General features: G+C 32.5%; 1 protein-coding gene across 1 annotated transcript in view; it reads right to left on the bottom strand.

Annotated features, from left to right (window-relative positions):
- LOC106103673 (angiotensin-converting enzyme) overlaps positions 1-18,195 on the bottom strand; it is a 102,998-nt gene that overhangs the window by 4,006 nt on the left and 80,797 nt on the right. Inside the window, exon 10 of the mRNA XM_013283497.1 lies at positions 5,235-5,375. Within this exon, the coding sequence (XP_013138951.1) occupies positions 5,235-5,375 (141 nt within the window). The remainder of the gene's footprint in view (positions 1-5,234; positions 5,376-18,195) is intronic.

The following is an 18,195-nucleotide window of genomic DNA, read 5'->3' as shown; positions in this document are numbered from 1 at the left end:
CATGGCATCTCGTTAGATGGCGCGGTCGAGCGAAACGCGGCGAACCAATGTAATGCGTATTCGCGTGAATAATTTCATTATTTACCAAACTATTGTCTAGACGTGTTGAATAACATACAATATGAAAACGTTTAAAAAGTAAAGGTTATAAACAAAAGTTTAATAACAAGGAAGATCGGGGAGTTCCGGTCAAAATTACTAAACACCACGAGGAAGGTGGGGGAGGGCAAAATAAGATATCAAGTAATAAAGTAAATTTAAGTATGAAATAAAACAATTTTCAGCAGTACCTTGTACTCCCTTATTTTAACAATCTTATCGTAAACTTAGAATCGATTGTTTTTAAAACAATTATCTAAATTACTAGGTTTTAAATACAAAATGCTCTGTTCAGTTTTCGCAAGCAGTAATGGCCGCTTCCGATGTAAATTTTGTATTCGGAAGGACAGTCACGAACACTTCGTGATTAGCTTTTCTACCTTTATTTTGCTTTTAAAGTTTTAGCTGGAATTTGTCTTTAGTTGATTTTTATCCTTTCGTCCAAATGTATGTTTTTAAAAAATTGGTACTAAACACTATCAACTTGTTATTCTCCAAAAGACATAACTTCTATAGTTTATTTAGAAATTCCTTAATATTGAATTAAAAATATATTGCAAAGAGTTTTAGCTCAGCTATATTCAGTACTTTATATTCTTTGCTGTTTCACATAATTATAGATTGCCATTCTCCGTGTCATATAATTTGAATCATTTACGCGTATTAGTGACGGATCCATTCTGTTACAAGGTCAATGTTTCTATAGATTGTTGTTGTAATTATAAATCAGTAAATATCTGATACTATTGAAAATAATAAATTGGTTTACATCGAAGGTTATTTTCTAAGTATAGTAAAATATGGAAAAAGATTATCAGCTCATCAAGCACCCACTGAAGGACTCGGAGCGTGCCCTAAGTTAGGTAACTAGGTCTTAGTTAACCACGCTGGCCCTGGGTTAGTTATCTTCACATATATATTTGAATTTATATAATGCTCCTGTATTTCTAACTAGATATTGCGACTTTGTCCTCGTGAAATAAATATAGCCTATGTTGCTCAGATAACGAAGCTTTTTAATCATGTTTATTAATCGACTCAGTAGTTTTTGAGTCATTTAAAAATATACACAAATACAAATCTTTCCTCATTATAATATAGGTATATACTCAGGAATACAATGGAATAAAAGGTTCTTAGTATGCGGAAGTTACTTTATCTATATGTAATATCGAACAGTGTCCACAAATCGATTCTCGTGAGCGCTGTTGCAGTATTGTGGAACACTGTCGCAATACAGTGGACACATAAATAACTGTTTACAACTATCGCTTTTTGTCTATATTCAAATGGCATTACTGCATACATTTCAAAGAAAACGACCAATGTGCTTAAATTGTGCGATATCTGATATTGAAAATTATTCTTTATGGACTAATTTATGTTAATTTTATATTTTAAATTGCTTTTAAATCGGTCGACATCTTTGACCATATTGGTCCCTAGATTGTGTTAGTATATTGTTAAAAAAAAAGTGATTTTGGAATCGTTTAAATCTATTCAATAAATGTATTGTGTCATGGTTTTGTCAAAAGCTACCTTTTCGAGATATTTAAAGAAGCCATAAGCTGCAAGAACGATCTCAACATATTACTTACTGCATAAGTGCTCTTGTTGAAAACCAGCTTGAAGACAGTCCGAGCAGAATTTAAAAATAGTAATAAACATAACATTTACTCATAATAATGTAGCTTCCTCATGTGAATGAATGTGGCTAAAAAGAAAGAGGAAGACCGAAGAAAGTATGGATGGATTGTGTGAAAAGGGATATGCTTAAGAAAGGAGTGGATTCAGATATGACGGCTGATAGAGATGTATCGAAGAGTAGCACATATTGTGCCGACCCTCCATAAGGGATAAGGGCAAGTTGATGAAGATGAATAATGTGGCTTCCTAATGGTGAAACATTTATGGCAATCAATCGGCTAGTTTTTAAGTTCATTCATAACACAAATACAAATCCCTCTTCATAATATCGACTAACAACAAAGTGGTATTTCGTTACATTAATATAAGTGTAATTTTGTTACTATTAACTTGAATCAAAACGAGACGTAACATAAAGGAGAACTGGTCCTTAGAACTAGTTGTGTATCTAATGTACAAATCTTATTGCTTCTAAACACGATAGCGTTTTTGCAGAGAATGTTTACGCATCAAATATTCAGGGAAGTCACTGGCAAATATTAAAGAGCTTGCTGTTGCTAGCGATTTCGTCGGTGTGAAAAAAAGTTAGCTCATGTTATACTGTTAACGTAGTTTTTTAAAAGTGAAAGAATTTTTGAAATCACCCCAGTAGTTTTTAAGTTACAACAATACAAACAAATACAAATCTTTCCTCTTTATAAAATTAGTATTATTTGAAAAAACTAACATGTTTAAATATCTTAATTCTCTAGTAATATGGCATGAAAGATTGAAAATAAAAATCTTTCAGCAGAATGACTTAACAATTCACAATTTTCAGTAAAAATGTTGTCATTTAAAATACGAATATCACGTTCAAAGACTTGTCTTCTGTTCTCTGAGATAATAATTAGGTAATAGGAATCGAATTATATAGTCGTTTTTATTCAGTTTTAGTTATTTTCCTAACGACCTATTTATCTTAACTGCTATTTAGTCTGTGCACACTATGTCCGGATTTGTTAAGTCTAAACAGAGATATCCTCAATAAAGTGCATTAGGTATTGCAACTTTATACGGATATCCTTTTGTAGTAATAAAATATTTACTAGTAGGACAACGTTACCGAATTATTATTTTACTAGCGTTCGCCCGCGACTCCGTCCGCGTGAAATTAAAAAAACAAAATTGAGTAGCCTATGTGTTCTTCGAGACTATCCTCTACATCTATGCCAAATTTTATAGAGATCCGTTCAGCCGTTTGGGCAACAAACTCTAACAAACATTCATCCATCCATCTAAACTTTCGCATTTATGATATTAGTAAGATAGTAAGATTTGTATTTGATGATGGCATATACACAGACATAGCCACAGGCTCTTAGAATGTTAAAATAAACTTACTGTTTATTTCAGTTTCGTTGGTAAATTACCAGGATATCAAAGAGCAAAGGCGTATGATGCGTCATTTTTGATCTTTATGTTAATTATGAGAATTTAAAATTATTGACGAAGTACCAATAAATGCCAAATGAATTCCGGTAATTTAGCGGTTTCCGGTAACCCCTATAGTAATTTGATAATCTAAATTACAACTGCATTTGAAATAATCCTTTCGAAGGCAGCCGAGCGATTTGTGTCAAATTTTGATAAACATTAATGTTTTACTTGATGCTGCTTGAAGCTTCGCAAGTCTTTAGTAAAATACTATGTGTCCTTGACAAAAAAACATATTTTATTAAGGTCATATCCCACTTCACTGAAAGAAGTTAAATGGCAACTAAGGGATTGTTTTAGTAATCACTAGCTGTTCCCGTGCGGCTTCATCCGCATGAATATTGTCATTTGTCAAATTATCAATAGCAAATGTCAAAATGACATGACCTTGGCAATCTTGCTCCCTTGATGTTGGCAGCAACTTATGGTCTCTTTCCAACATTAAGGTTTTGTCCAAAATATTTACCCCCTAAGTTTAATCTCGTGAAAATATATAGCCTAAAACATGACGCAAGTGTAGGGCTTTTTATAAAAAAAATAATTATTCAAAAATATGCTGTAATTGCTGACATCTTAGGCAAGAAAGAAGTGTGTGTTTACGCTTTTTTATAATAGTATAGATAATATAGATTTAACAACTATAATTAGAGTAGTTTATATACCATGATATTAAGAAGTTACGAAAGCTAAGTCTTCAGTGCTGGATGTTTTTTTTAAGTATTTAAAAACATCAGCGTCAAGTTGAGAAAGATTTTATCATTTCTATACAAGGAATAGAGATAATTTCGTAAATAATGTCTGGAAAGTCGGAAATATAGTCTTATGAATATTATGTAAGTGGGGCAGACAGGAAGGACAAAGGACATAGTTACCACGCTACTGAATTGAGGTCAAGAATTAATTTATTTTTATAAATTGAGTTATGTTTATATTTTTTTTCAAGATTAATATAAATTAATCTCTTTTTTAATCTTCAAGGTTTAAATGTGTTTGTTTTAATCGACTTTTATAAATGTTTCTTAAGAACACAAAAACTGTGTAATGCAAATTTAATAATTATATTTCAAGTAATAAATTGTAACTTATTTGTTAGCAAAAATACAAATAATTTCCTTCTTTCGAGTGATTTAGATTATACAAGATAAGCAATAACAAAGGGCTTTATGTGCCTGCATAATGGAGATAGGGGTGTGAGTGCAGGGCTGGCGATGCATTAATGCTAGTTTCACACGAGGGGAGAACAGTAAGACAGTGTGTGTATTGCAGTACAATTGAACCCACACTTCCTAGACAAAGTAAAATCCGATAAGCGATAAAGTTAATCGAATAATTCTATGTTTTAATTTTTACAATGATGCCTATAATTGAATGTAACTTTTGACAAAATTCAATATTATTTTGAGATTAATTGAGTGTTCCAACAATATCAATACTGATTACCTCCTACCTCAATGTTCTGCCCTCGTGTGAAACTAGCATAACGAGTATTTTAGCGGCCCGCTGGCCGGTGCCCGCATCATGCTCTTAATCCAATTGGTCATTTCCTCGACGACAGACGGCGACGGCGATTGCGGCCGACTTTTATTTACTTGTTTTTTGTTCACGCATTGCTATTCTGTACCTATAGTTATGCGCACATTATACATTACACCTATTGTATTATACTCAGTCTCTGCTTGAAACTAGTTCTATTATAACCTTTAGTTTTGGAACATATGTCATAAACAATGATTATTTTCGTTCTATGTTTCAAATTTTGAATATCGAAATTTACTTTTCTGTATAGTTGTCATATACTTAACTCCCTAATTTGGACCGACATAATTATCGTATTGTGGATATAAGGGAAATTCAATTAAGATAGCTTACTAGCTTACTTTTATGCATCTTTTATAATCCATGAAGGTTTTACAAATTTTCTGAAACCTCTATTACCATGTTGTTCCTTGTTTGACTATATCTGTAGTCTGCCTACCCTTCAGGGTTACTAGCGTGCAATATTTGTTACTTACTTGAGTATCCTACCGGCCTCCGGATTCCGGTAAATGTCGCATTTGTGCAGCGGGCGCGAGGGCTCGCCGGGTATGTACTGGCCAGTTCTCGTGCACAACGCGCGGTGAATCTGGAACTGCAGTACTGTGCTTACGAAGTATCTGAGGAAAGAAGAAGGAAGATAATAAATAAAAGATAATAATAAAGCTATGTAAATCTTACATCTTACTAATATTATAAATGCCAAGAGGATATAGGATATAGAGGATAGTCTGGAAGAACACAAAGGCTTTGGATCCCGGAAATAGTTACGGTTCCCGTGGGATAAGTTAATTTAATTTTGTAATGTTTAATGCATAATTCAACGGTTCAACATATCTATTTAGTATTTGGCACATATTTAAAACAAAGTCTAGAGTAAAACGTGATTTTTTCTGCATGGACGAAGTCGTGAACAACAGCTAGTTATTTACTATAGATATAATGTAGTATCTTTTCGGTGGGACTGTTTACGGAAAACGAAGCGTGTGAAGTAGGTTAGGTTTTGCATTTGTACTGTCCCCAGATATTACTTTCGCGTGTTCATTACACAATATTGTAATTATATTAAACCATATTCAGTATTGCTACTAAATTGTACAGAAATCTTGATGAATGTGTAAATATGGTTTATGTCAACGTAGATTATTGATAAACAGTTCTGGTTTGACTTGTAACAAGAAAGATAAGAAACTGTCATCAACTAGTCGTCGGTTTTCAGTGTTGAAATAACTGGAGTTAAACAGAATACTATCTCTTTCTTCTTCTTTACAATAACAGAGAGAAAAATACATTTTTGTGGTGTCCACACACTGACCTCTATAAATGGACAGGCTGTAAGACATCCTATTTCAATTGGTGGTAGTGAGTCGTCGAACTAATCATAGAGAAATAATTGAATATTGACTTAAATAATTGAATTAAACAATTCAAACTTTAACTAGAGAATTTAAAGCTAAGAAAGAATAAACTGACATTTCCTAATTTTATTTAAAAAGATACATATTACACATCCTGATTTTGAATGTAATTACGATGTAATTTTTTCCTTTGACTGTATAAAGAAACGAATATTAAATTTTCTCATTAATCATTTCAATTTTACAAAGAATGTATGGTGCAACATTTTTTTCTCAAGGATGTAGTTTTTTATTGTTTGCGGAACTTCATTTAATACGTTCAAACAGGTTCTGTGTCCGTTACAACTAAAAGCGTAGTATAGCTGATGAAACTGTTCCAATTCTTACCGAGCATGCCGAAACAGTTATGGCGTTTGTAATTATCTATACGGTTGACAATTTCTGTCAGTAATTTGAAAGCGGAACTAACATCTGCATGCATATATCGTCAAAGTTTCTATTTATAATAAAATGTATAAAACTATATTTCGAACCAAAGCTGTACAATAAGTATAGGTATTCAAAATGCAAAAACTTATGTAATTTATGTGTTATAAGATATTTTTTGCCTTAATAACAATTTTTTTTTGTCTATCCGCAAAGCTCTAATTGTTTTTAATAATAACAGAAACAGGTAGACCGATTTTTTCGGGCGTAACTTAGGCTACTTTTAATTTCAGATGAAAGCCTTTACAACAGCTAGTGTGAGATGAATTATCTTAATTCTATTCATGGCAACCCTAATGAATTTTCGAGCAATTTTTAATCCATAAGCTTATGATACGCCGGCGAAGAATTGGAATTGCATGCCGTTTACTCACTATAGTTTTACGTGCATATTGGTTGTTTGTGGCAATTAAGACAATTAAATTGTACTGCTTCTTTCACAATGAATTTCAAGTTAGCAAATATTTAAGTATTTATTACCAAATTTATTGGCTAATTATTAGAACGTTACGTTCGGTAATAGTGCCATCAATCAATGGATGTTACACAATGCACCGGTTAAACGGTACGTACTTATTGTAACATGTTTATGTTACATGTTACGGAACGGAGGTACGGTGCAACTGTAAGCGGAGATTGGAAAAAAATATTAATACTATAAATATATGCATATTACATACTTAATGAAGATATATGTAGACGCATTTAATGGTCAAAATCATATTTTCTTAATAATAAAGGATCGTTCAGATTCTTTTTAATAGAACTTTTTTTTTTTTCAACAACTTACTTTTTTTCTTTAATGTAGAAACTTCCTAAGGTTTTTCGTTTATGAGAAGTGAATCAAAACAATCACTATTTCCTTAATAAATTAAGAAAAATTATTAAGAGCTTGAAATAAAAATACTTGCCGTTTTATTCGCTGTTAATCTGACCCTACCCTATAACGCTAACAATCTTGGACGTAAATACCAATCGTAGTACGATTTATTGATAAAAGTACGTTTTTATCAGGATCCAATTACATCAGTGTTGCAAGCCTTTTATCTCATTTCGTACAAATTAATTCCTATCAAAAAGTTTTAAAAATGTAATAAATAATGTTGCCAGTTTATCATCTTTGTATCGAAAATGACTTTGCTGAATTTATAGCTGTTATATGCGTGAATTGCAATATTTATATCGGGTTAGTACATCACTTTGCATAATAACATAGTTAAGTGAATAGATGGCGGCCAGTTTGAGGTGTAACTTCTGTTGCGAAAGACATATTTATGGCGTAGCGAAATGTAACAATTGATGTAACAGGCTGGATGTGTTGCAATTTGATTCTTGATAGGCAATTGTTATAGTTCTGGAATTTTCTACCAATTAACAGATATATCGTGACATCAAAGAGACGACATGAATAGACTTTATTGGAATTACTTTAGTAATAAAGCTTTTGCCCCTGACTTTATCCGTGTGGTTTAAATAGCCAAAGTAAGTAGTTATCTGTGTAAAATTTTATCGAGATCTGTTAAACTGTTTTATAGATACGAACTAAGAAAAATCTTAAAATCTCTCTAATGTTATGCGAAAATTGCGAAAATTTCAATATTAGTGTGGGTAAAAAGATTTTTCTCCAGACAAATGTGTCCAAAAATTTAAATATTTAATCGTTTTAAAAAGCATCTGGTATTCTATTGTTTACACAAAATGTGCAGTCTACTGCATTATTTCTTAACACAATAAACACATCAAGTAGCATTAGTTATTGTTGCATAAAGTTGTAAAAAAGAAACAACTTCTCACCTACTTTTGCCGGCATTCTGACGTGAACTTAATCTGTCGCTTATGTAACAAACGAAGAGATTAAAAAAGTACAGAGGAAGCATAGACTGTTCACTTGAGACATTTTTCACATGATCCACTAACACCATCTATTGATATGTCCTACAATTAATTGCCAATAGTCTCTTAAAATTAAATTTAAATGTTTTTTTTTTTTATTCTCTGACATTGTTTTGTTTATTTTAAAACAAAAGATGAAGTTTATTATAATTTTGTAAAATGTTTTATAACATGTCAATACAAGGACATGAGGTGGCACTAAACTTGACAACTAACAGTACCTTTCAGAGAAATTACCGGTGAAAAAATATTATTTTTTATGTCTAGTCTATATATTTATTAAATATCTTTGGTAACAAATCTTGATAACAATATATTTTAAGGCAGCACCACACTGCCTGTTAATGACGTTTGGAGTAATCACCGCTCCACACTACCCGGTGTGACGTTTGGAGTAATTGCTCGGATTTGCGAAAATTAGCACGTTTTGTAACGCGTGTAGTTGTTACATTTTCGTGTAAGTGAGAGTAATTGTGTGTGTTCGTTAATTTTGTAACACTTTTTGTGTTAATAAATGCAATTTTTATTTGTAAATATAACAATGTAGAGGTGGAAATTGTGTTTCTAAATTACTTTTTATTATTATTTTTTTAACATTATTAAACCAGCGCTTGACTACAACTCCACCTAAGTTAAGTGAAGACGCGGCCGAAGGATAGAGCGCGCTAGCTATAATTGTAATTTATATTAAAAAAAATCTGATTGTTTTTTGTTTTATTAATACCTTTTTAAGTTACAAACCTTGGTACAAAATACTAGCTATAATTGTAAAGGAAATATGCATGTTATATTCAGCTATACTAACATCCGGACGCTCCCCTTCAACAATCACTCACTTGAATTTGAGTGCGATCTCCGGCGACTGCAATAATAATAACGATTTTCATTGCTAATTATCCGCATTGCGAAACAAAGGATGGTGTAATAGATATATTTTAAAATAAACTCCCTCAAGAATTGTTCGACATTTTATTTCTTTATAAAACTATATAGTTAGTGAATTCTTGAAATTCCAAGTGCCATAGAATATTGTTTCATCCGTTCGCGCGGAATTAAATAAAAGTACCCTATGTGTTCTTCCAGACTATACTCTACATCTGTGCCAAAATTCATCGATATGTTTTTAACCGTTTAAGCCGCAAACTGTTATAAACATCCATACAAACATATAATACTTGGCATATATAATATTATTGAGAAGTAAGAATTAAGATGATTTCTAAGGATTAATTATCATAGTCAGTTAGTGTCATTCAACGTCATTACAATCTTTACTAATATTAGGAAGAGGAAAGATTTGTTATTTATATATATTGAAATATCTCAAAAACTACTAGGCCGACTTTGAAAATTCTTTCACCAATAAATACGTTACGCTACGTTTAACCGAGTAGCATAGGCAATAATTATTACAATTTTTATTTCCGCTCGGATGAAGACGCGAGTAACAACTAGTATTAACAATTTATCAAATTGGTTCAATCAGATCGAGCGTAAAGAATAATAATATAGCGATATCAAGGCAATTACGTATAAATGTCGTTACAATTTGCCTTGTCTGTGGCCGTTGTAAATGTAATAATTGTGTTATTATTGTAGACCTTGGTTGTCCCTTTCTCGTGGACGAGTCATAGGGCACGCTATGCTGATTTTGACTTGTTTATTTTACCAAGGTTACTTTGATTTCTATCTTCGGTTAACTTTGTCGGTCCGACGATATAAATAATAAAATGCATGTTTTTTGTGACTGCATGGCCACTGTTTGCCTTAAAGAGGTATTTACAGATTCACCGGGCTTCAGGTGGCCGAGCGCAGATGGCGCCTCGTTTATGAGCAACTAAGCTCGAGGGCTCCCTCAAGAGCTTTGGAACGAGCCGTTACTTTGTTATTATTACCGGATTGGAAAATGCATGTTAGCTTTGTAAGTACAAGTAGTTGTAGCTTAAAATAGCTTTTTTTCACCCGTTTTGTTGTACAGTCAGCTGCATAAAAATTATTCGGGTTCAGAAATATGTATGTAATAAGTCGTCAATAGCATATATTTATAGTCGAATTTATGACACCTGTTAACAATTTTTTGTAATAGAGAACATATACAAGTTTCTGATGCCTGGTTATATTTATGTAGCTAACGGTACAGTCAACCAACTCTAAAAACTAAGTTTTTAATTTACAGTAAATACAAATTAAAATATATATTAATATTAAAAATTTAAGGCAAAGAAAACCAATTACTTTTAAATTGGTTAATATCATTGCAATTAAATTTTCACAACCTTACGAAAAACTGTATGAGATTTTGCAAGAACTGCAAATGTGCTCTTAATAAGCAATATCTTGCTTATTTGCACGAAGATCCTAAAAATCGATTTCGAAAACCTCTTCGGTTGTGCCACAGCCGCAATTCTCGTAGGTGGCTTACTAACCGAATAGTATTGCGGTTTAATAAGATATCTCTTGATGCTATTTGAGCGAAATCGCTGATAAAAACTACGGTAAAGACTTAAAAAGTTTCCTGCTCACCCGAAAAAACAAGTGATCAGTACTTATTGAGTTAATAAGGAATGCGAAATGACCGCGTACCGCGAGAACGTTCGTTACTTATGTAATGTTATGGCAGCTAATAATGCCTTTTATAACGCACGACTTTTATTTTTTTTTATATTTAAGAACTAGTTAATTAAAAAAAAATAAAGATGTGTTAAATAAAGGTACGCTTTTTCGAAAAATCTAAATAGTTGAATTACTAAAGTTTTTAATTTTCCTTAATAACAATGTTACTTTTTGCATTTTGTAAAATTATTTTTTTCCAACAGCCAGTTCCACTTCAGTTAACAAACAGTAGTTAACTGAAGTCGAACTGGCTGTTGGAAAAAAAATATACAGTAATATACAGTAGTAAATCTTCGATTTTTAATAATTTATTATTATAGGAAACAAAAACCACATTCTTTTTTTATTAAAATAATAAGAAATCGTATGTATACATTTAAATAATGAAAAATATTAATAGTGTGATAAAGCCGTTACGTTAACGTGTCGTTGCGCTCTAAAAAGCTCTCCACCAATGTCGGTGCGGTTTCATAACATGAGAATTTGTAAATATGATAAATTAAAAGAGATGAGACGGAATAGCTCTAAGGCGAAGGTCGTCGAAATTAAGGTCGCATTACATTTAGTAATCTGGGGCGCGTTTAAAAAGTTTTATTTTTTATTACAAAATTATTTAAAAGTAAGTGTTTGCGTTACTTTGAGGTAAATTGCGTTACTTCGCGGAGATCTGGTCATTTTGTAATAGAGAACACTTACAAGTAAATACTATACTGTGAGTTTGTGTAATTTAAGTGTAAAATGTTCTGTAGTATTTAGCAAAAGTAAATCTTCATTTTATCAAATAGGCCTTTTCTTTTCGAAGGGGAATGCTTTCTGCATACTCCATACCTCTGGGCAGACACGTGAGTTATGTGGGACTCTCCCCCCATAGTAGGAGGTATACCTAACTAAACCCCTTCGTTCCCTCCTGGCCATTGTGTGGGACGCCACGGGATCTCTTGCGCTTGCCACCGCGACGCCCCACTGGTATCAAATAGGCCTAGCTCGACTGCTGTTTTTTTCCATTTAACATTTTTAGAGTAAAGAAAGTAGTAATAAATGAAGACCGCATAAACAAGAAAGCATTAAGATAGAGTAGTCGTATTATTGACTTATCTTACTAATACGATAAATGGAAAAGTTTCGTTTAATGGATGGATGTTATTTAGAGTTTGTAGCCTGAACTGCTGAACGGATCTCGACGAAATTTGACATAGATGTGGGGGGCCTAGAAGACAACTTTTCTAACTTTTGTTTTTTTTTTTTAATTCCACTTGCACGGAGTAGCTCGCGAAAGCTTGTGCATCATGAATGGCTAGAAGACAGAAGAAAAAATGAATGGATTGTGTTGAAGAGTATATAGTATATGCTATAGAGAATTCAAATATGACAGCTGATAGATGTATATGGAAGCAGTACATACTGTGTCGACCCTCCGTAGGGACAGAAGCAAGAGAATGTTAACAAATTCACTTAACATACTTAACCTGTTTAAAATTATTTTTATTAAGTATTTTGTTTCACTAGGTCATACGGAAAATCCTTGTAGAGCAATCTGAGAGGTTACTTTTTCTTATTGCACAATCATATCATAACAAAATTTAAAACTTCCAGGTATACAAGTAAAAGACAAAATATTAGTTAGTATACATACTAAGTCTCTGAGTGGCTAGCTTAACAATTTTACTGTGGCAAGTGAGATCATAATTCGTCATCTGATGCGGCGGGCCGAAATGCACCACCAATGATATTTCCGCCAGTGCGTGGCAGGTCTTTCTAGACCCACTAGCACTAGGATAGATTAAATTGCTATAACTTTGTGGAAACATAATGACCTGAAAAACCTGAGATAGGGACATACTTTTCTTCGTTCGCACCTTCCGCCGCGTCAGGCCGATATCGACCTGTTACGCAGTGAGCGGTAAAAGTTTATCTGATGAAAAACTGCATGGTTATAAAAAACGTGTTTTATTTTATAAATCTTAAATCAGATAAAGTTTCAATTATTGTGACAAATCTGTAAAGGTCGATCAGTTTGTGAGGGTAATAAATTTAGATACTGCCTCGGTCACAGTCGCAACAGAACTATAAATGTAAACAAAAAATCTTTACTCATTCCGTGAACCCGTGTGAAGTAATAACGTATTATGCGATATTACACTTTCTGGGTCGAAATTTTAATAATAGTAGACCACAGTTCAAATTCTACAATAAACTTACTTTGTTTGCTCTGTATTTTAAGTATTTAGCAGAGGCTACAGTTAGCTATTTATCTATACTGTTATAAAGAGGAAAAATTTGTATTTTTGGATTTTTGTATGTATTGAAATAACTTAGAAACTACCGGGTTGATTTTAAAAATTCTTTTATAGTTAGAAAGCTACGTTATTAGTGAATAACAAAGGCTATTTTACTATTTTTTAATTTCACGTGGACAAAGTCGCGAGCTAGTGCTAATTATAAAAAAAAACTTAAAGCAGATTTTTTTCACGATGCCTCTTAGTAACTTTTTACGTAAAATGGCTACAGGTCGATCTATAAATGAAAGGAAAATCGATCCATTTAGTTGTTTAGTTGCTTAGTAGATGGTGAAAAAAGGCACCAAGTGTCTAAGACTTCGCAACCCAGTGCAAATAATGCGATCCATAGGTTGAGAAGCACTGGTCTAATCAGCCTTGACACAGAGTAAATGACTTCAGAGGTCAAACTTTAACTGATGTACTGGCATACCGATGCTATCTACGTTTACATAACTTGACCTAGTATAAGTTAGAATGCTTACTGTAACAACTAACTCTTGCTATTAGATTATGGCTTATGTAATAAGTTACTCTTGAAATAAATGTTCTTTTGCTTTTGTATACTTCTGTTTTTAATTAAAATTAAAATATGTTTTTTTTATATGATGTTTAAAATATGATCAAACACTCACAAGAACACCAAAATGTTGAATGAACATCGAAAACGTACATAATATCAATATGAATGTTACAAATACATACTGACTTTAAAAAGATGAATTTCACTATATTTATAATCAAAAGTTTTTACAAGAGCTATATAAATTACGGCGTTTTAAACTTAAAACTGTAACTGAAATTAAATCATAACGTAAATCCTTTTTTTAGATGCTAAAAGTTTTATATTTAGAGTAAAAACTTTAACGCAGTCTAATCAAGTTATTTTACATTCTTCGGTTTTACAATTTACTGATAATATACATTTGTAAGGTTTGTATGTTAAAATCCATTCAAAGTATAATAACATTGTCCTCACGTTTTAAGATTTAAAACACGAACATTTTACCAGAACGTGAGCATTTTAGAACCGCGTTGACATTTAATAGGGCGGCGTCTATCCTTGACATATCACTACAAACATACTCTCTAGTAAGTTCATTGACCTTCAACCAAAACAATCGAATGGCTACACACATTGTTATTGTTTTTTTATGTTTTCTTCACTTATAAGGCAACGAGTGACTGTCTATAAAACGTTAAATGTTGCATAAAATAGTGGAACTAAGTGGAAAAAAATAGTGGAACTAGTAAGCAATGTAAGGGTCACAATTAGTGTAGAATTAAAGCCACTGAGTGTAGTAGTGAGTATCTAAGCGATTAGGTTTTTACCGACTTCCCAAAAGAAGGAGGTACTCAAGTCGTCTGTATGTTTTTTTTATGTATGTTATAGCATAACTCCGCCGCTAGTGGACCGATTTTGATAATTCTTTTTTCATCCGAAAGGTAATGCTTGTAGGTGGGTCCCATTTTTTGTTTTATTTTTGGAGTTAAAGACTACGACGTAGTGAAATAGTTTAGCTCAAAATCGCGCGACGAAATTTGGGGTCATTTTTTTATATTTGTCGGTTTACTTAATACAATTGATAATGACATTGAAAATAATTTTAAATAGTCTTAAATTAAAAATCTTTATCTTATTAAAGATTTTATAATTCGTTTTATAAAAGATTTTCTTATCTGTGATATTTTATATCTGTTGACAGCGTTAATAAAATAAATATTACATGTCAACTTATTTTAACACAAAAACAACTCGTTATTTGTTATCGTTAATTAAATCTGGTTTATATTCATTGAAAGTAAACATTCAGATGTCGACTAAAATGTTTCTGCTACGCATTATTTTAAAATTTAATCTATGTATATTTCTATAATTCATTACCTATTACATGTTTAAATGAATTATTACATTTATTAGCTTTCGCCCGCGACCGTCTGCGTGAAGTTAAAATGAAAAAACAAAAGAAAGTAGCCTATGTGTTCTTCCAGACTATACTCTACATCTATGCCTGCATCGAGATCCGTTCAGCAGTTAAGGCTACAAAACTCTAACAAACATCCATCCATCTAAACTTTTGCATTTATAATATTAGTAAGATAAGTATCCCTTTCAAATATGTGAATCATTTTGATATAATTCATTCAGAATTACTGGCAAGTAAATGTATTTTTAATGACAGCATGAGACCACTGATATTACAATATTTACTACGCCAAGTACCATTAAGGTAGTATTTTAGGAGGAGGCATTTATTTCTTAACCTAATAATCCTTATATTTTTTATTTGTTTTTGTTCTTTTACTAAAAGGTAGCAAATAGCAAGTAGATAATTGGGGTCGATTAAATAGTGAAGACTGTTGACCATAGACTATACGTATGTCCATAAAATGACGCATCCATTCCAATTAGTTGATCCTTGTCCCTCACTACCGGAACCTCTGTTGCCGCTGAAGGGCGCTGCCTCTCTCTAGTCGTTTTTACTCCATCCAGTTATAAATTAACCTTTACAACACACTCGCTTTAACCCCTAGTTATCTGCATATTCATGGAAAATACAATTCAAGGCGATAAGTAATAAGGGTGATTGTTGTTTGTAAATATATGTCCACTTTGATGTACTTTTCTCGTAATGTCAAGGAGTTCGGGCCAGTGTCGCATGAATTAATTGAAAGGAATTTGTAATAAAGATAATTTTCTCTTTGTGTAGTTATATAAAACATTTTAAATTCAATTTTGATAGAAACATCCCTTCATATGTAATAATAGTTACTGCCGTTAATGCTTTTTTTCTAAAAGATGTCGGTGTAATATTTCTACTACGACATACAGTATGTCTAAGGCCATCGTGTACATAGCCATAGTTCCATATTAATACATAGTAATAGATCTTAGCTATAAATAAATGAAATCGGTAAATAATATTCCACAAAACCACCATATAAAAGTCTTTTTTCTTTCCTGACGTGCCTAATAAAAAGACGTGTACTAAAACAGGATATAAGGATTCTGCGATACATTCCAAGCACACCTCCTTATTGACCGACTTCCCAAACGAAGGAGGTACTCAATTCGTCTGTATGTTTTTTTTTTGACCGACTTCCAAAAAGAAGGAGGTACTCAATTCGTCTGTATGTTTTTTTATGTGTGTTACAGCATAACTCCGTCGCTAGTGGACCGATTTTGATAATTGTCTTTTTATCCGAAAGGTAGTGCTTGTAGATGGGTCCCATTTTTCTGTTTGATTTTTTGTACCGCTAAACATCTACACAACGTTGAATATCGGAAATAATGATTACCACAAATTACTTTAATTTCAAGGTACCACCCGCTTATGGTGTTATGGTTCATTAAATTAAATCCCACATGACTCAGTTGGCATTTGTATCGCCATAGAATTGAGTAAGCGGTAAAATTTTAATACGCAGTTTCCGTAGCGTTGCGACAGTAGCACGGAGATCGTCTGATTTCGACTACACTAAGAATGTACTATATTCTATTAATTAGGGTACGGTGTGTGCTTGCATGTTTTCCACTGGCGAAGTGGCTTATAAATATATAAAAATATTTAATTATATCACACTAACTTTTGCCCTCAACTCCGACCGCGTGGAGTATTAAAAACAAAAGTAAGTAGTTTATATGCTTTGCCAGACTATCGTCTACAAACTCTAAAAAAGTTAATCAACATCCATCCATCCAAACTTTCGCTTTAATAGTATTAGTAAGACATAACATATGGTAATTTATATATTCCAAATATATTAAGTATGAGGAATATTTTTCCTACATTTCTACAAATGATTAATGCTTATGCTAAAATTGTAATATTGTAATCTAGTGGTAATTGCAGTTAGCATTTACATATAAATAAAAAAACACAAGTAACATACGTTCTTGTACACAATGATTATCAATATTTCGATATATATTCTAAAACCGCAGTGGTAACGCACCTTAACGTTGTCAGTTCGCACGGCGCAGTACGCTTGCAATAGCATCCGGCCCCGCGTCCTTCACTTTCTGCCGTTTCAACTCAGATCTACGATTACGTCCGCTGAGACAAAATTACCAGCGATACAGCGTACAGAATAAATATTTCTAGGATTCCGTTGACGAAGTTAAATAATACCAATTATTTTAAAGTTATTGTCTAAGTAATAAGTACTTGATGTTTAAGTTTTTTTAGGCGGTGAGAGTAGTTTTTTTACTAAAACAGTTTTATATAATCACTATCTTTCGCCCGCGACTCCGTCCACGTGGAATTAAAAAAAAACAAAAGTGAGTAGCCTATGTGTTCTTCCAGGATACCCTCTACGTCTGTGTCAAATTTCATCGAAATCTGTTCAGCTGTTTAGGCTACAAACTTTAACAAACATCCATCCATCCATCCATCCATCTAAACTTTCGCATTTATAATATTAGTAAGAAGTAAGATTAGTAAGATTACTTTTGTACGTATGTAAAAATTATCTATTCCGTGCTTCATTGCGATGTTTCATTCCAGTTATTATACAAATGTAATGTTAGAATTCCTGGTTACTTTCAACATGTTTCATAAATACCAGTTAAGTTCCAATTACATTTAAATATGTGTTACTTCTGCGGTTAGAATCTCTATAATTTGTACGTCAGTCTTGTAAACATCTACGAGAAACGACTTTCAACTATTGTGTTCAACTGCAGTTTTCGAGTTTAGTTGAAAGAGATAAAGCCCGCCACACACGCTTAGTAACTGAACAATCGAACTGTTTAGCTAAAACCGTTTGTGTCTTGGTCATCAACTTGCCCTTATCCCTTTTTTTTTTTTTTT

Source organism: Papilio polytes, unplaced genomic scaffold, assembly GCF_000836215.1.
Source record: "Papilio polytes unplaced genomic scaffold, Ppol_1.0 DF823731.1, whole genome shotgun sequence".
NCBI lineage: Eukaryota > Metazoa > Arthropoda > Insecta > Lepidoptera > Papilionidae > Papilio > Papilio polytes.
The sequence above is the reverse complement of the archived record's forward strand: the minus strand, read 5'-3'. Positions and strand labels throughout refer to the sequence as shown.